General features: G+C 41.5%; 1 protein-coding gene across 1 annotated transcript; it reads left to right on the top strand.

Annotated features, from left to right (window-relative positions):
• Positions 1-19,001: 19,001 nt before the first annotated feature.
• On the top strand, positions 19,002-20,381 carry LOC109238857. Its single transcript, XM_019405338.1, has 2 exons — positions 19,002-19,595; positions 19,701-20,381. Exons 1-2 carry the CDS (start codon positions 19,002-19,004, stop codon positions 20,379-20,381), a joined length of 1,275 nt encoding a protein of 424 aa, XP_019260883.1.
• The last annotated feature ends 458 nt before the right edge of the window (positions 20,382-20,839 follow it).

Below are 20,839 nucleotides of genomic sequence, written 5' to 3'. Positions count from 1 at the left end.
AACTTGTTAAATTCTGAGTTTTTCAAACGTGTTCTCCATGCTCTTAACTGTGTATCTTGTTTGTTTGTTTCTCATGAGTCTTTGGAAAGGACTCCTGAGCCTCTATCAAGCGGCTTGCCTTCTCATCTCTATTGTCTGACTCAATTCGAAACCCTAAGATTTGGGGGTTTCTTGGCAATTTTGATTCTTGTGTGCGAGTTAGGGTTCCTCTTTGGGACCCTGGACTCTCAGACTCCTCGTGAGTCTACAAATTGGACTTGTACCACTTTTGCTTATGATTCTGAACCCCTCTTTGATTAAACCCTCTTCTAAATAATTTGACAATCCCTTCTTGATTTGTGTGTTTTATATATAAGGACTCTGCTTTCAAAAGGTTTTTCCAACTAATTGATTGATTCCGAAATCCTCTTAATAAGGTCCGACTGATTTTCTTTGATTGAATCTCCTTTACCTTTTCCTGACTTGGTTCATTCAAATTGAACTTGTAATTTTGGTTTCACTGGCTGTTTGATTGATTCCCTTTCCATAGTTGTCACAAACCGTGTACCATTGATTGTTTTCCTTAAATAACTTCTATGTATTTACCCCTTTTGTGCTACTTTGAAAAGTTTTAATTAAAATTTCTTTCCTTAACTGGCTTTTACCCGTCGAAATCAGAATCCCTTAACCAAAGGGAGACTGATTTCAATGATATATTCCTTACCTTTCTTACTTGTTTCTCTGCACTATAAAAAGGACTGCCCCTCTGCACTTTTACACACGACTTCATTCTTCACACAACCTTCACACCACTAGTCTTTAAAATACTTGCACACTTGCAATACTGTTTTGAATTCGATATTCTGCTTTGCTTGGGATCTTTTGGAACTGCTTTGCTTGCAACTTGGCTTTTTCAAGACTATTGTTTTTTACTTATTTCTTCTGAAACTGGTATGTTCTGATTTAACTTCTCTGCCTCACCCCTATGTGTTTACTTACTGTTTCTGCAATCCTGATTACTTTACTGCGCATGATTCAATGATTTATGCTAATATGTTCCTTCCTTGCATCTGTTTCTATTGTAAGTCCCTACCCATCATTCCCCTCTATGTGTCTGAGTTAAGGTTCTTGGCCTGGCAGTACCCAAATTACTGCCCTGGTCAGAACATGATCCTCAATGGATCCTAACTCCCAAGTTTTGGCTGACAGGCTGGTCAGGGGTGTGCCAGCATTCCCAATTGCTGGGCATGACCACCAGCCTGCCATGGCTTTCCTAATTCCCCCCTATGCACTTACACTTATTCTTAGACTCTTAAGTTCTGCCCCCCTCTTATGAGCCTTGCTTTGGGACTTGGAGCTCCCTCTGAACTTGGACATTCGAGGGCTGGCTATTCCACACTGCACCATAATCTTAATTCTGCAATATAATTGGGTGTAAGCACTGCCTGGAGTTCATAAAGCTCCTTGGAACTTTGACACACCCAAAGGATGAGAAAGGCTTTTGGAAGTTCTGATCCTGGAAGTTGGTTTATCTCATATTGTTGGACTTTGAGTCTGAATTAGGCTGTTTGGTTGTAGCTGGAACTTCTGATATAATTTTATCTCCTTACTTTTCCGATTCATTTTGGACTGTAATAATTTGTAATAACTATTGGGGACGGCTAGTGGAAAGGGATGGGAATGAATGTATGCAAAGGGTAGATAACTTGCCTATAGGATTTTTAATTCCTGCATTCACATAGACAGCATGCCTATAGGTCATTTATTTCTGCATCTCTGCATATAGAAATCCTGTCTCTAAGTCCCTGCATTTTTGCATACAGAAATCATGATCATAGGTTTCTTTTCTGTACTTCTGCATATACCTGTCATTAGGCAAACAATCATAGGTCTAATAATAATCAACTTCATTCTAGATACGATGCCTATAGGACTCTTGCATCTATGTAATCGTTTAAAACGAATAATGCTTAGATAATTTGCCTATAGGAATAATCAATCGAATCAGCCTCGTCTATTTTATCTATACGTTTAAAACCAGTCATAAGTTCGTTTAAAATCTGCAGATCTTTTGTCTATAAAACCAGTGATCCTTTTCTTTAAAATCAATACTCTCCGCTAGATATCATGCCTATAGGTCTCACTTAGGCAAACCATTAGGTTTTTAATTAACTGTGTCAGCTCTGATAACTACAACCAGACAAGGCTAATTCGGACTCCCCATCCGAGAAATAACTGATAAATCAACATGTCCTAACGCTTTTAAATTTAATTCAGACCATAACCAGTATTTGGAGTCATGCTATATATTTGCCTTTAAGTGAGGAGGCTTGTTTGAGCCTTAACTGTTGTTTGCTTCTCCCCTATTTGATTATGTGTTTTTGTTTGTCGCCTAGACTTTTATCCTTTTAAAACTTCTGAAAAGCCCCAACTCCCTCCCCTTTAGGATTAGTAGTCTCAATGCCTCCGGGACTGATAGGATCGGGACGGGTAATAACATTCAATAAGTAACATTACTATTCCGCGCTTTAATACCTTAACGAGGTGGGAAGGGTAGACATGGATATGATGATCACGCGATAACACCACGCGTATAATTGGTTACCGGGTGTTACGTGGATGATCCATGTTATTTATAAACCTAGGACCTCCCTCCCTCCTTATCTACTTTCGTTATTGTTTTCTTTAAACTATCAGTTTCAAGCTCTTTAAACCTTGTATTTTGCTTCAAATCATTTAAGACCTCTTTAAATTTCCAGTACTGTTTTCTTTTTAAACTTCCGCCCATTTCACTTCTTTTGTCTGATTGTTTGCACTCGTTATTTGATCCTTATTTTTCTGCACTTATACATTCTTTTAAACAACTATGAAACCACCTAATTCCTGACTTCAGTATGTTTATTTAACCTTTATACATTCCTACTTGTAATCGTTATGTGGCAGTTGTCTTATATGTTTACTTGTTTTAAAGTCACAATTGTAACATGGCCGGGAACCACACTAGTGGATCTTGGGGGGTGCCTAACACCTTCCCCCCGAGATAATTTCACGCCCTTACCCATTCTCTGGTTCATCTTTCTTATAAATTCTTAGTGTCCTAATGCACTTAATTATTAGGTGGCGACTCTTCCAAATCTCAAACCCAAATTCCCAAAAGGAATAGAGTTGCCCGCCCAAATGTCGTAAACCCGATTTGGCCTTTAGAAAAAGGGGCCATCGACAGCATGGCGACTCAGCTGGGGATTTCTTTAGGCTTTTACCATTTCATGTTGCTTTTGACTTTACTTCTTCTTTATTGCCTTTATTTAATGTCTTTGTATCTTTTCTATTACGAAACTAACTTGGTTCTTTGTTTCTTTTTTTTAATGCTTTCTTTTACCGCTTTGCTTCAATACTATTGTAATTACGAGGAATTATTGTAATCATTACTTTATGAACGTGAAAGTACATGACAATATGTTAATTATTGTATTGCATTTTTTCAACATCATATTCCACTTTTGCCAAACAAAATACCATAGCAACGCTTATAATGAGTTGTTGCGCCCATCCAATATTATCGTCCCCTAAATTTGGCAAAGGCATATTTGCGGTAAAACTAGTCGATCAGCGGTGCCGACGACAGTTCCGCACCTTTCCCTCTTGAGTTGTCCGCTCAATGGTACCAAGTCTAATACCCCATAGAAACCATTTCCCTTTAAAATTGTGCATGCATCATGGTCAAACTTAGCCGAGTCAGTTATGCGGTCCGCATAATGACTCTTTAAGATAGCCTTGTCCAAAGTCCACTGGGTTTCCTTGAAACCCAAACGGACACTACCACGTTCTGTGCATTCATTTGGAGAATGCTTCTTATACTAATTATTGATGTTAAATAGTCGAGTCTGGTGGGGGAAAAGGGACTAACCTTTTGTTTTGAAGAAAATAAGGCACGAAGTCCCCAGATTCGGCATGGTCACCAATATCCACCCCAAACTGCTAAGCTGGTGGAAGAATTTTCACTCCAGTGATCAGACTCTTATCCGGAGATATTTGGGGAACCTACCTTCTTTCTTGGAAATCCAACCCAACAACAAGGTCATCCAGAGCCTACCTGTTGCTAGGATTGCGCGAGCTGGGAGAACTGTACGAGGGAGCCAACAATGCCAAGTCTGGGGAAGGTCCTTCTGGGACCAAGTAGATAGGAGTTTATTTTTGCTTTACAAATGTAATAAGGCCTATGGCCACTAGTGACACTTTTATTTCATGTTATTTAGTGTCGTTTCGGGATTCGTCTTATTTTTTATCAATAAAATGAGGCACTTAGCATTCTAAGTTCTCCAAATCTACTTGTCGCTAGGCCTACCTCGGGCACAACGAGGCTCCCAATTTAGGACACGATTTATATTCTTACACTATGTGTTTAAATATTGCAACGGTTTCTTCTCACGATCGCTACTAACTTGTTACCTTTTGTTTTTACTTTTGCTTATTCCCCTCCCCAAAGGTTAGTTCGTGCACTCTGGCATCGTCATCATATTCCACAAGATCCAAGGGTCCTCCGCCTCCTCCTCCTCCGAGTCCTATCAAAAACAAGAACAAAGGAAAGATGGAAGATTTGAGCAACATCAAAAAGGAGAGCTCAGTTGAAAGGGTAGAGACTTCTCAGGGTATTCAGGTTTCCAAGGAAAGTACCTCCCAGCTCGAACAGAAGTTATTAAAATTTCAGGAAGAATTGGACCAAGTTCGGGACTTGGCAAGCTTGTCATATTCCCTCACTACCCCGGACATCAGTTTCCCCAACACTCAAAATCCCATAGCTCCTCAAAACATCCCGAAGCCACAAAACCAACCCACTCCCCATCACCACTGCAACACATGCCACACTTCAAGCAACATCCCACTGCTCATCCCCGAACCACTGAACTCCACAAATAATCATCACCACAACACCCCCATCTATGTGGAAACCATACCACACCCCATTTAGCCCACCTCAAGCACACCTGAATCTGATGACAAAGACTCTCTTATCAAGAATCTGGACGCAGAACTCAAGAAGCTGACTAGCCGAGTTCAGGGTGTTGAAGGAAGCAAGGGGATCGAGGGACTCAATTACGAATACCTTTGCATTCAACCAGATGTCGAACTGCCCGAGGGGTAAAAACCTCCCATGTTCGAAATGTTTGATGGTACAGGAGATCCCAGGGTACACTTGAGGACATACTGCGACAAGTTGGTCGTAGTAGGGAAAGATGAGAGAATTCGAATGAAGCTTTTCATGAGAAGCTTGAAAGGAGATGCTCTGTCTTGGTACATTAACCAAGACCCCAAGAAGTGGTCAAACTGGGTTAGTATGGCGTCCGACTTCATGGAAAGGTTCAGGTTCAACATGGAGAATTCACCAGATGTGTTTTACATTCAGAATTTAAAGAAGAAACCTATAGAAACGTACCACGAGTATGCCACTCGTTGGAGGTCAGAGGCTGCTGAGGTTCGACCTGCTTTAGGGGAAGATCAGATGAACAAGTTTTTTGTCAAGGCTCAGGATCCGCAATACTATGAAGGATGGATGCTGATCGAGAACCATAAATTTTCTGACATCATCAGGCTGGGAGAAAGGATTGAAAAGAGCATCAAAAGTGGTATGGTGACTAACTTTGAAGCTTTGCAAGCCACCAATAAGGCTCTGCACTCCGGTGGTACATCCAAGAAGAGGGACGTAAGTGCCGTAATAGTTGCACAGAGAACCAAATCACCAGTCAAATATCAGACCTACCCGATATCTCCACTTACTTATCAACCCACTCCAAATTTCCAAGCACCCGCACCTTCCTACCAAGCTCCACCACCTACCTATCAATCACCTCCACCTCCCACATGTCAACCCACTTCGCCCAAATATTCCCAACCCGTACAAGTCTACCAAGCCTACAACACTCAACCATCCCACTATCAATCACCTCCTACTCGCCAAAAATTTCCTAGACCCCGACCAAATTTTGACCACAGACCTCCCAAACAATACACCGCCATTGCCGAGCCAATCGACCAGCTGTACGAAAGACTCAAAGCCGCTGGTTATGTCACCCCTATCCCTGCCATAACTCCTGAAATCCCTTCCCAGTGGATTAACCCAAACAAAACATGTGCATACCATTCTGGCATGAAGGGACATACTATTGATGAGTGTCGCTCCCTGAAGGACAAGATCCAGGCTTTAATTGATAACAAGATTATCGTGGCAAAGGAGCCTGCTCCGAACGTCCGCGGCAACACTCTACCAGACCACAAGGGTGGAAGTGTTCATATGATTGAAATAGAGGGTGATTGGGATCCCAAAGGATCAATCGGTTTGATCACGGAAGGTGACGACCCAAAGAAACCAACAGTCACTCTTAACCCGATTGTAGTCCAAATTCAGCCTTCTGAAGATGCTGAGGTGAACATGTCCATACCATTTGAGTTTGAAGCACCAGCCTCCGCAAAGACGCCAACACCAATCGAGGTTGAGTTTTGGTCCCCAATGGCGCCTGAGCCCTTTGAAGTTGCTGTATTACCTTCCAAGGCAAGGGTGCCTATTCCAGTAGCAATGACAGCCGTAACACCGTTCCACACAAAAGCTATACCGTGGGATTACACAGCCGAGGCAAGAAGGAAAGGAAAAGCCAAGTTCGGATAAACAGTTGCAGCGCCGGGTATGACAAGAACCGGCAGGGTTTATACCCCAGAACACTTAGCTAAGTCGAGTAAGCAAACCTCTGGCCGACAAGACATCATTGAAACTGGACCTGGTGATCTCTGGAGAAAGATACAAGCCAAGGAATACTCGGTCATTGACCAGCTGAACAAAACACCGGCATAAATTTCTATCTTGGCTTTACTACAAAGTTCTGATGCACACAAGAATGCCTTGTTGAAGGTATTGAGTGAGGCGTATGTACCAAGAAACACCAATGGAGGAGGAATGGCAAACATGGTGGGCCAAGTGTTGGAGAGTCATAAAATCACCTTTCACGAGGATGAGCTGCCACCGGAAGGATTGAGTCATAACAAGGCATTGCACATCACTGTGCAGTGCGAAGATTATTTTATCACCCGGATCGTGGTCGATGGGGGGTCCAGTCTCAACATTTGTCCTGTGGTAACACTTAGAACATTGGGAAAAGGGCTGCATGAAATCAAGGATGGGGCCATCAACGTCAACGGTTTCGACGGATCTCAAAGGTCCACTATTGGGGAAATTAGCCTACGTTTGCAAATGGGGACCACTTGGTTCGATGTTGATAGACGTGCCAGCTTCTTACAATCTGCTGTTGGGATGACCATGGATTCATGCGGCCGGGGCCGTGGCATCAACACTACATCAGGCGGTGAAATTTGAATGGAATCACCAGGAGGTGATCATTCATGGTGACGGTAGCAACCCCATATATAGCCGCCAGACCATTCCAGCAATTGGAGGAAGAAGAAGATTAGGTGGGGAAACTTACCACCACATCGAGCGGGTCAACGCAGTCGACAAAGACAAATGGTGGAACAACAAAATTGAAAGCATACTGAATTGGAGCGGATATGAACCTGGCAAAGGACTTGGCAAAAACCTCCAAGGAATCGCTAAGCCTATCAAGCTCAAGAAGCATGATACCACCTTTGGGTTGGGGTATGAGTATACCTGGGAAGAATTCAAGGAATGGTCGCCACCCTGGCGCGGCCCTTACTATCCATTGGAGCAGCCAATACCCCGTCTAGAGCAGACTTTTCGACCAGCCGAGGTTATCTATGGGTCAGAAGAAGAGGAAGCATTAGCATCGATGAGGAATTTGTTCCTGGAAGAGGATGATATGGATTGTTGTGTCATTTTTGAGGAGGAGGGGGAGGAAGGCCCTTCCATACAGGCTGTGAGCAGAGGAGCACACCCCAGCAACTGGACCGTCAGAACCACCAGAGCCCGACGTGCCTCGGGGTAGCAAGGCTGAACAAAGCGTTACGCACTATTTTGCTTTATTAAGTTTATTTTCTTTTCGCATTTTTCTTTTTTCGCAAGAAAGAACTCCAACGTTCAAAAAACTTATGGAATTTATTAAAGTATTTCAACTTTCTTACAAATCTCTCTCTTATTATGTTCTCTCATTACTTTACTCAAACAGCATTACTATTACTTATCTTGATAAACCAACGACTGTGACATGCAATGAGACAACGCGACAAACGGACAAAGATTCAGAGGAAGATGATATACCGGAAGAAATTGTTAAAGAAGTGGAGAATTTTGAGAATAGGCCTAAGTCCAACCTGGACGAGACGGAGATCGTCAATCTAGGAGATGCAGAGAACATCAAAGAAACACGAGTCATCGTTCATTTGTCACCGTCTGAGAAGGAAGAGTATACAAACTTTACTANACAAGCCATTTCTTGGCCTTAGCATTTTTCTCCCACTTCCTCAGGTCTTCAGCAGTACAGTCAGCCCTTGTCTTTGGCACATCAACTCCTTCAGCATTCTTCTTTGTGGTTGCTAGGGGACCATCACTGACTATGTCTCAGAGTTCATAGTCTTCCCCTATGATGTGATCTCTCATCCCGTTCTTCCACCAAGAATAATACTGACCATTGAAAAGAGGAGGCCTAGCAGTGGATTGCCCTTCCCAGTTCCCAGATGGTGCACTCATGTTGATCTTCTCCTAAGGTGTTAGCCTCTTCAAGGATAACCTGCTTTGATACCAATTGATGTTCTAAACGTCAATACCACACAAGAGGGAGGGTGATTTGTGTGCTACCCAATTTCGCTGTAGAAGAACCTGGTTCTTCTAGGTGTACTTACTATTACTGTTTGTGGAATTAAGGGTGCATAAAATAAAGAACACAGAGATATTTACGTGGAAAACACCTTGCTCAAAAGGTGAAAAAACCACGACCTACTACTCAGTAGGATTTTCCCAAACTTCTACTAAAATCACTGAGCCAAAACAGCATTTACAAAAGTCTTGTAAACCTAAGGATTAAACTCTAATCCCAGTGTGGCACACAGCCTCAACTGTTGCGACACCTTCAAGTTAGCCTATAACTTGAATACTCAAAGTACCTATTACAATTGCTTCTACAAAAGCTGGAAAGGTACAACTTTAAACCACCTACTACAATTGAACTAGAATAAGAATAAACACAATGGAATTGGTTATTCTATCTTGTCCAAGTAGCTTCAGGAATGCACACTTGAATCTCACATAAATTGCTTGCAAAATTGCCTCGCTCTTTTGCTCTCAATTTAGTTTCACTTCTGCGTTTGTGCAATACCTGTAAAAGAGAACAATTATTGTTATCTAATGAGTTAGTAATCAGAGTTTGATTGAGACTCAACTGCTGATCTTCCATCGAAGTTGAGTCCTTGAACAATACAAACTCCAACCCTATCCTTTTTCCGGATTGTGTCCTCTTCCCATGAGGATACTTTCTTTCCTCATCCAATATGCAACCTTTTCGATCAGTTCAGGAGATATTGCTGCTTTATCCTTGAGACTTATCTCCTTCACGTGTATCTCATAAGTATAGGTTGATAAACACTGTGTCTCACATGATGGACCTGGTCCATGACTGAGTTCATTTGTCATTCTTCAAAACTTCACTTGAACTTGGGCCAACAACGAGTCAGCGTTCATTTGTCACCGTCTGAGAAGGAAGAGTATACAAATTTCGAAAGGAATATGAGGACATATTCGCATGGTCATATGACGACATGACTGGTCTAAGCACGTCCATTGTGGCTCACAAATTGCCGACTGATCCGGCCTGTCCGCCAGTGAAACAGAAACTCAGAAAGTTCAAGCCAGACATGAGTTTGAAAATCAAGGAAGAAGTCACTAAGCAGGTCAAAGCTAAGGTCCTCCGGGTAGTAGAGTATCCGACATGGTTAGCCAATATTGTGCCAGTACCGAAGAAGGATGGGAAGGTCAGAATTTGCGTCGACTACCGGGATCTCAATCGGGCCAGTCCAAAAGACGACTTTCCCTTGCCGAATATACACATCTTGATTGACAACTGTGCCAAGCATGAGTTGCAGTCATTCGTTGATTGTTTTGATGGGTACCATCAGATATGGATGGATGAAGAGGATGCTGAGAAAACGGCTTTCATTACGCCGTGGGGGATGTATTGTTACAAAATGATGCCATTTGGGTTAAAGAATGCAGGGGCCACCTACATGAGGGCCATGACCACAATTTTTCATGACATGATACACAAGGAAATCAAAGTGTATGTAGACGACGTCATCATCAAATCCAAGAAAGCCGCTGATCACATGGGAGATTTGAGGAAATTCTTCAATAGACTGAGAAGATACAACCTGAAGCTGAATCCCGCAAAATGTGCATTTGGGCTTCCTGCCGGAAAACTACTTGGGTTCATTGTGAGCCGCCGAGGGATAGAATTGGATCCATCAAAGGTCAAAGCTATTGAAGAATTGCCGCCGCCGAAGAGCAAGAAGGAGGTTATGAGTTTCTTGGGGAGACTTAACTATATCAGCCGGTTCATAGATCAGTCCACTGACATTTGTAAGCGGATCTTTAAGATGTTGAAGAAGGACGCCGCTACCAAATGGACTGACGACAGCCAGAAAGCCTTCGACAGAATCAAAGAGTACCTGTCAACACCGCCGGCTCTGGTTCCGCCCGAACCAGGTAGACCCCTGCTACTCTACCTTGCAGTATTGGATGGAGCGTTTGGTTGTGTTCTGGGGTAGCATGATGAAACGGGGAGAAAAGAGCAGGCCATTTATTATCTCAGCAAGAAGTTCACCCCGTACGAGGCCCGGTATTCTTTACTAAAGGGCACCTGTTGTGCTCTGACTTGGGTAGCTCAAAAGTTGAGGCATTATTTCTGTGCTTACACCACGTATCTCATATCAAGAATGGACCCATTGAAGTATATCTTTCAGAAGCCCATGCCCACCGGCAAGCTAGCCAAGTGGCAGATCCTGCTGAGTGAATTTGACATTGTCTACGTGACTCAGAAAGCAATCAAAGGACAGGCCCTAGCAGATCACCTCGCTGAAAACCCTGGGGATGGAGAATACGAGCCTCCGAAGACGTATTTTCCTGATGAGGAGGTATCCTTCATAGGAGAGGACATTGCAGAATCCTATGACGGTTGGAGGATGTTTTTTGTCGGAGCAGCAAATTTCAAGGGAGTTGGCATAGGAGCAGTCCTAGTATCAGAAACCGGCCAGCATTATCCGGTATCCACCAAGATCAGGTTCCCATGCACCAACAATATGGCCGAGTAGGATCTTGCATCTTGGGGCTCAAGATGGCCATTGACATGAACGTCCAAGAGTTGCTAGTGATTGGAGATTCGGATTTGCTTATACATCAGGTCCGAGAAGAATGGGCAACCAAGAACTCCAAGATACTCCCGTATTTGCATCATGTACAGGAGTTGACAAAGAGGTTCATAAAGACAGAGTTCCGGCATGTTCCCAGAGTCCAGAATGAGTTTGCCGATGCATTGGCCACTCTATCATCCATGATTCAGCATCCAGATAAGAACTTCATAGACCCTATTCCAGTAAAGATTCGTGATCAGCCAGCTTCCTGTGCTCATGTCGAGGAAGAAGCAGACGGAAAGCCTTGGTTTCATGACATCAAGGAATTTTGGCCGAAGGAAAATATCTAGAGCTTGCAAATGCTATTCAGAAGCGCACTCTGCGAAGATTGTCCAACAATTTCTTCCACAGCGGAGGAATACTGTATAGGAGAACTCCGGATTTGGGTTTGCTAAGGTGTGTTGACGCAAAGGAAGCATCCAAACTGCTAGAGGAAATTCATGCTGGGACCTGTGGTCCACATATGAACGGTTTTGTCTTAGCCAAGAAGATACTCCGGGCAGGTTATTTTTGGATGACTATGGAAACGGACTGAATCCAGTATGAGTGCCACCGCTGTCAGATCCATGCAGACATGATAAAAGTGCCTCCAAATGAGTTTAATGCAACAAGCTCGCCTTGGCCGTTCGCCGCATGGGGAATGGATGTTATCGGACCAATCGAACCTGCCGCATCAAATGGGCACAGGTTTATCCTAGTAGCAATTGATTATTTCAACTAAATGGGTTGAAGCAACATCTTACAGAACAGTGACCAAGAAAGTCGTGGCAGACTTTGTCCGTGACCGTATCATTTGTCGATTCGAGGTCCCAGAATCAGTCATTGCTGACAACGGTTCCAACCTTAACAGTGATTTGATGAAAGCCATGTGCGAAACCTTCAAGATCAAATACAAGAATTCCACAGCCTACAGGCCTCAGATGAACGGAGCTATAGAAGCCGCCAATAAGAACATCAAGAAGATATTGAGAAAGATGGTAGAAAAACATAAGCAGTGGCATGAGAAGCTATCATTTGCTTTGTTAGGGTATCGCACCACAGTCCGCACATCGACTGGTGCAACTCCCTATATGCTGGTTTATGGTACGGAAGCAGTCATCCCCGCCGAGGTAGAAATTCCATCCCTAAGAATCATACAGGAAGCAGAAATCGACGATGCAGAATGGGTAAATAGTCGTTACGAACAGTTAGCTCTCATAGATGGAAATAGAATAAGCGCGGTTTGCCATGGTCAACTTTACCAGAATAGAATGACCAGAGCCTTCAACAAGAGAGTCAGACCAAGACGGTTTACACCAGGGCAGCTGGTGTTGAAGAAGATTTTTCCACATCAAGATGAAGCCAAAGGGAAGTTCTCCCCTAACTGGCAAGATCCATACATGGTTCATCGGGTTCTGACAGGAGGAGCCCTCGTACTTGCAGAAATGGACGAAGAAATTTGGCCAAAACCAATAAATTCAGATGCAGTCAAGCGATAGTATGTGTAACCATTTATGATTTCTTTATGTAATTTGAACTACGTCTGACCTGATTCTCGTTTAAGAGGGGATACGTAGGCAGCCTTATGGGTTCGGTCACAATTCAATAAAATTTTCATTTCCCCCCGCAATTGGAAACTGGGGCAGAATTTTGAGGAGGACCCTCAAAATTCCGAAGTAACTTCAGTTGATCATTGCAAGCAGCCGTCAGAAGCATCAACCCACTAAACTGGGGCAGAATTTTGAGGAGGGCCCTCAAAATTCCGTAGCAAGAAAGGTCGCAATGTTTTGAACCACGTCAAGGTCGTTGGTTCATCTAAAGCGGTGTTTCTTAAATATATATACATGTATCATACCTTTAACAAAACTCATGCATGCCTATTATCGAAATCGCTTTGTTTGACAACGCTGCCCTGAGGGTACCTACAGTATCACCATAAATAGAGCCGAGCCAGTCAAGTGAAGCCAGCGGGAATGCGAACTAACCGGTCCCTTTACAAAACTCACGATTTTTCTTTGGATGCAGGCACCCAAGTCACAAATCAGCAAATCCATTTACAGACTCATACTTTCTGGAATACAATTCCTGAAATTATCGTTTCACAACCACTATCCATACACGATATCCCCAGCAGCCACAATGTCGCAATCAACAACCAGCTATCCACTATCAGCTAAGAATCTATTACTACTACTCGTCTCTCATCTTCCGCATAAGTCTACTATTCTGTCTTCCGAGGTTACGCTCTACCTCCATTTGCATTTCTTGCATTGCATAAGGCTACTATTCTGCCTTCCGAGGTTAAGCTCTACCTCCATTTGCATTTCTTGCATTGTATAAGGCTACTATTTTGCCTTTCAAGACTAAGCTCTGTCTCCACAATTGCATAAGGCTACTATTCTTCCTTCCGAGGTTAAGCTCTACCTCCATTTGCATCTCTGTACATTGCATAAGGCTACTATCCCGCCTTCCGAGACTAAGCTCTGTATCCATTTGCACGGCTAAAATATCGCCACTTCGTTTAAATCTTGCAATGGCTGAAAGATCGCCATTGATATTTACACTTTACATCGACTGAAACATCGCCACTTCATTTAAATCTTGCAACGGCTGAAACATCGCCATTTATATTTATACATTACATCGGCTGAACCATCGCCACTTATATTTACGCTTTACATCGGCTGAAATATCACCACCTTATTTAAGTCTTGCATCGGCTGAAAGATCGCCATTTATATTTACACTTTACATTGGCTGAAATATCGCCATTTTATTAATACTTGCATCGGTTAAAAGATCGCCAAATCTTGCATTTCATGGGCTGAAAGATCGCCAAAATCATCCAAAGGCGTCATCGTTCAGAGGCACCATTTTCATAGCCCGAGAACATCATGCCATGGCCTGAGGACCCCACTTTTATCTCTGCATCGCATTATTCAAAGGCATCATAGTTCGGAGGCATCATTCTCATAGCCCGAGAGCATCATTTCATAGCCTGCGAATCCTTTATTATGTGTTTCATGGCCCAGGACACCATAGTCCGAGGACGTCATCCTAACAGTCCAAAGACAACATTGATGGTCCCACGGGAACTTGCATCATGTTTAAATTTATGCACAACATATGCTCTCGTATTTTATTTGTAGGTAAACTGTCTAGCAATGACCATTTTAGCAGGAGCGATCCCGCTCCAGTTTCCGCAGCCTTTTTAAATTCGTAGCAATGCTACCCTGATCCAAATATCTCGGAAAAATCTCCATCGGCATGTTCCGCTGATGGGTTCTGAACTACATACGGTCTGATTCCTATAAAACTAAGGATATGTAGGCGGCTCAGGAACCCGAGCTCGGTCAAAATTCTTCAAATCATTCGTTCGGTCAAAATTGGCCATCATATCTTTACCCGATAACTCTTTCATCCTTCCCGGGTAAAGAAGGGCAGCTGTTGATACCCAATTTTTTCCTATGTATTTTATATACAAAATACTTTCAAAATAGCATGTACATGCATATATAAGCATGCCCAAGAGTTTTGGTATTTTTTCCTAAATTTTAAAGATTTTAAAACCAATTTATTGTCTATTTTATCAGTACAAAACCCAATAATTATTCCCAAGATTATTATTTTGGTGAATAATTTATTTTATATTCTCATATTTGCACCAAAATATAATTAAGGTGATTTTTGCATATTTTTACAAATTTATTTGGTATTTAAAAGACTAAATTGCATATAACTGCAATTATAGCCTACTTTAAGATTAATAGTATTTTATAATTGTAAAATTAGTTCCAGTATTTCTAGATTAATATTTATATAGTATTTGTTGGCTCAGTTTTTTAAATTTACTTTTAAAACCATTATTGCTATTTTTATAAAATAAAAGGGGAAAATTGGCTATTTAACATTTAGCCCATTTCTATTTCAATTACAGCCTTTTTTACCTTTAGATTTTAACCTCAAATTGGCCCAATTTCAGTCCCCAAATTGGACCAGCCCAATCCCTAAATTACCCGACCCTTGACCCAATTAAAAAACCCGCCCGGCTCATATTCAATCCAGGCCGTTGATCATTTTGATCAACGGCCATAATTCCCCTTTTCCTTTTTAATCTCCAAACCCCCCCAAACCCTAATCACTTCCACCTATCAGCCGCCTTTGAACCCCCTCGTCTCTCAAACTCTCTCAAACCCTCCTGGAACCCTAATCATCTCCGTCCCCTTTTCCACCGTGATTCCACCGGAATCCACGGCGTCTCAGGCCATGGACGGTTTGTACTCACCCTTTCTCACCATTAGACCTAAGCCATTCAAGGCGGTGAAGCCTGACTTCGATGGTTCTCTTCAAGATCTTCTCAAATATGTAGACCTATGGCTTCTCCGACCACTACTCCGTTGTATTCAAACAATATGAGCCTTTTCGACTCAGGATCTGACTTTCCTCAAGACCTTTCTCATTTCTAGGGTTTTCTCTACAACCCTAAGTTGTTCAAGGTTCTTTGCTTGCTTATTCTCTTAGATCTGGAACATGTCTGTGTTCTATTGAACTTTTTAAAGGTTTTTCCCCAAATTCTCTTTTTTCAAAATCGTTTAATTTCGATTTAGGGTTTCCGAAAAATTTCTTCAAAATACCCTTCTGATTCTTTTTGTTCTTTCTTTATGTGTATTTTTCCGATTTCTTTTACTATGCATGTAATGTTCTTCTACTTTCTTTTCTTCTATGCTCACATGTTAATCTTTGCTATATGTGTTTACGATTGAGTTCTTTGATTTTGTTGGTGTTAGTGTACTATGTTTGCATTCTTACTAAGCATGATTCATCTTGTTTTGCCTAAGTTTGTATCTTTTTCTTCTGAACTTTTTAAATTTTGAGTTTTTCAAACGTGTTCTCCATGCTCTTAACTGTGTATCTTGTTTGTTTGTTTCTCACGAGTCTTTGGAAAGGACTCCTGAGCCTCCATCAAGCGGCTTGCCTTGTCATCTCTATTGTCTGACTCAATTCGAAACCCTAAGATTTGGGGGTTTCTTCGAAATTTTGATTCTTGTGTGCGAGTTAGGGTTCCCCTTTGGGACCCTGGACTCTCAGACTCCTCGTGAGTCTACAAATTGGACTTGTACCACTTTTGCTTATGATTCTGAACCCCTCTTTGATTAAACCCTCTTCTAAATATTTGACAATCCCTTCTTGATTTGTGTGCTTTATATATAAGGACTCTGCTTTCAAAAGGTTTTTCCAACTAATTGATTGATTCCGAAATCCTCTTAATAAGGTCTGACTGATTTTCTTTGATTGAATCTCCTTTACCTTTTCTTAACTTGGTTCATTTAAATTGAACTTGTAATTTTGGTTTCACTGGCTGTTTGATTGATTCCCTTCCCATAGTTGTCACAAACCGTGTACCATTGATTGTTTTCCTTAAATAACTTCTATGTATTTACCCCTTTTGTGCTACTTTGAAAAGTTTTAATTAAAATTTCTTTCCTTAACTGCCATTTACCCGTCGAAATCAGAATCCCTTAACCAAAGGGAGACTGATTTCAATGATATATTCCTTGCCTTTCTTACTTGTTTCTCTGCACTATAAAAAGGACTGCCCCTCTGCACTTTTACACACGACTTCATTCTTCACACAACCTTCACACCACTAGTCTTTAAAATACTTGCACACTTGCAATACTGTTTTAGAATTCGATATTCTGCTTTGCTTGGGATCTTTTGGAACCGCTTTGCTTGCAACTTTGATTTTTCAAGACTATTGTTTTTTACTTATTTCTTCTGAAACTGGTATGTTCTGATTTAACTTCTCTGCCTCACCCCTATGTGTTTACTTACAGTTTCTGCAATCCTGTTTACTTTACTGCGCATGATTCAATGATTTATGCTAATAGGTTCCTTCCTTGCATCTGTTTCTATTGTAAATCCCTACCCCCCCCCCCCCCCATTCCCCCCTATGTGTCTGAGTTAAGGTTTTTGGCCTAGCAGTACCCAAATTACTGCCCAGGTCAGAACCTGATCCTCAATGGATCCTAACTCCCAAGTTTTGGCTGACAGGCTGGTCAGGGGTGTGCCAGCATTCCCAATTGCTGGGCATGCCACCAGCCTGCCGTGGCTTTCCTTAATTTCCTCCTATGCACTTACACTTATTCTTAGACTCTTAAGTTCTGCCCCCCTCTTATGAGCCTTGCTTTGGGGCCTGGATCCCCCTCTGAACTTGGACATTTGAGGGCTGGCTATTCCACACTGCACCATAACCTTAATTCTGCAATATAATTGGGTGTAAGCAATGCCTGGAGTTCATAAAGCTACTTGGAACTTTGACACACCCAAAGGATGAGAAAGACTTTTGGAAGTTGGTTTATCTCATATTGTTGGACTTTGAGTCTGAATTAGGCTGTTTGGTTGTAGCTGGAACTTCTGATGTAATTTTATTTCCTTACTTTTCCGATTCATTTTGGACTGTAATAATTTGTAATAACTATTGGGGATGGCTAGTGGAAAGGGATGGGAATGATTGTATGCAAAGGGTAGATAACTTGCCTATAGGATTTTTTTTAATTCTTGCATTCACATAGACAACATGCCTATAGGTTACCTATAAACTGCTGCATTCTCATCTTAGATAACTTGCCTATAGGATTTTTAATTCCTGCATTCACATAGACAACATGCCTATAGGTCATTTATTTCTGCATCTCTGCATCTAGAAATCATGTCTCTAAGTCCCTGCATTCTGCATATAGAAATCATGATCATAGGTTTCTTTTCTGCATCTAGAAATCCTGTCTCTAAGGCTCATATTGTTTGTCGCCTAGACTTTTATCCTTTTAAAACTTATGAAAAGCCCCAACTCCCTCCCCTTTAGGATTAATAGTCTCAATGCCTCCGGGACTAATAGGATCGAGACGGGTAATAGCATGCAATAAGTAACGATACTATTCCACGCTTTAATACCTTAACGGGGTGGGAAGGGTAGACATGGATATGATGATCACGCGATAACACCACGCGTATAATTGGGTACCGGGTGTTGCGTGGATGATCCATGTTATTTGTAAACCTAGGACCCCCCCCCCCCTCCTTATGTACTTTCGTTATTGTTTTCTTTAAACTGTCAGTTTCCAGCTCTTTCAACCTTGTATTTCGCTTCAAGTCATTTAAGACCTCTTTGAATTTCCAACACTGTTTTCTTTTTAAACTTCCGCCCATTTCACTTCTTTTGTCTGATTGTTTGCACGCGTTATTTGATCCTTATTTTTCTACACTTATACATTCTTTTAAACAACTATGAAACCACCTATTTCTTGACTTCAGCATGTTTATTTAACCTTTATACATTCCCACTTGTAATCGTTATGTGGAAGTTGTCCCTTATGTTTACTTGTTTTAAAGTCACAATTGTAACATGGCCGGGAACCACACTAGTGGATCTTGGGGGGTGCCTAACACCTACCCCCTGAGATAATTTCAAGCCCTTACCCATTCTCTGGTTCTTCTTTCTTTTAAATTCTTAGTGTCCTAATGCACTTAATCATTAGGTGACGAATCTTCTAAATCTCAAACCAAAATTCCCAAAAGGAATAGAGTTGTCCGCCCAAATGTCGTAAACCCGATTTCGCCTTTAGAAAAAGGGGCATCGACAGGGCACAGGAGATATATCATGATATCCAATTCATACCAGTATGAGTGTGATCACATGGAATGTTAGATGGTTAAATAAAGCATACAAGCAAAAGGAGATAAAGGAGTTCATAAAGCAAAATAAAAAGATAGTGATAGCCTTAGCAGAACATAGAATAAAGGAACAGAAAGCTAGCAGTATAATCAGTAAAGTTGCTCCTGGATGGTCGTGGATATCAAATTTCAGCAACATCAATAACAGTAGAATATGGACACTATGGGATCCCAGAATCTTTGAGTTTGAACCAATTGACATAGATGGCCAATGCATACATGGACAGGTCAGAAGACACTCAAGACTACTAGCATTTGGATCTACAGCGATATATGGTTTTCATACTATAAAATATAGGTTGGATATGCGGCAGAAATTGAGGCCGATAAATAGCTTGCAGCAAGGACCATGGCTAGTAATGCGAGATTTTAATGCAGTATTTACTAGTCAGGATCGACAGCATGGTACAATACTACAAGATATGGAAATACAGGATTTTAGGGAATTCATGAGTGATACAGGAATGAATGAATTACCTACTGTGGGAAGGGATTACACATGGATAAATAACCATATATATAGCAGAATAGATAGAGGATTGGTAAACATAGATTGGATGATGACAATGCGTAGTATGAGTATACAAATCCTAGAGCCATCTTTCTCTGATCATTCCCCACGTAAGCTGATGATTTCATAAATGCAGGGGAAGAAAACCAGTCCATTTAGATTTTTCAATTGCATGAAAAGAGTTAAGCAAGTTATTAAGGGGCTTAACACTCAAAACTGCAAAGGTGTTGAGGACGGAATCGAAGTAATCAGAAGGGAACTACAGGAAGTGCATGAGAAAATAAGCTGTAGAATGCTGAATACAGAATTAATTGAGGAAGAAAAGGAACTAAAGAGTAAATTGGAGAAATGGATACTGATAGAGGAAAGCATTTATAGGCAAAGATCAAAGGTACAGTGGCTGAAGTTGGGAGATACTAACTCTGCATATTTCTTTGCTGAAATGAAGAATAGGAACAATTTGAATGGAATTCATGAACTCACGAATGATCTAGGGGTGCAGTTACATATGGAGGAGGAAATAGAGATAGAAATATTTGGCTACTATAAACAATTGCTTGGGTCAAATGCTACTGCAATCCCAGCAATAGATCCAAATGTAATGAAAAGAGGGGCAATGCTCACAAGAGAACAACAAATTAAACTGATCCAGCCGGTCACAAAACAAGAGATATGGGATGTTTTACAAGATATAAATGATTTGAAGGCCCTAGGATATGATGGTCTAAATGCAGTTTTCTTCAAGAAGTCATGGCATATCATAGGGGAGGAGGTAACACAAGCTGCTGGACTTCTTTCAGACATCACAGATGTTTAAGTCAGTTAATTGTACCTCAATAACATTAATTCCTAAAGTCAGAAATCCTGCTACTATCAAGGAGTATAGACCTATTTCATGTTGCACCACTCTCTACAAAATCATCTCAAAGGTGTTGACCAGTAGACTACAAGGAGTTATGGATAATCTAATAGATAAGACTCAATCTGCTTTTGTCCCTGGAAGAATAATTATTGACAACATCATTCTAAGCCGTGAGTTAGTAAACGGGTATAGAAGGAAAGGAGTGTCTCCTCGATGCATGCTGAAATTGGACATGCAGAAGGCATATGACTCACTTGAATGGCCATTTCTTCAGTATGTTTTGAGTGCACTGGCTTTTCAAGATCAGTTTGTGCAACGGATAATGACGTGTGTACAAAGTGTTACATATACTATCATGTTGAATGGTTTACCAACTCAGCCATTTGAAGCCATGAAGGGACTTACATAAGGGG

The sequence above is a fragment of the Nicotiana attenuata genome, unplaced genomic scaffold (genome assembly GCF_001879085.1).
Source record: "Nicotiana attenuata strain UT unplaced genomic scaffold, NIATTr2, whole genome shotgun sequence".
NCBI classification, from domain to species: Eukaryota; Viridiplantae; Streptophyta; class Magnoliopsida; order Solanales; family Solanaceae; genus Nicotiana; species Nicotiana attenuata.
Note: the sequence above shows the minus strand (reverse complement) of the source record. Positions and strands in the feature narration are given on the sequence as shown.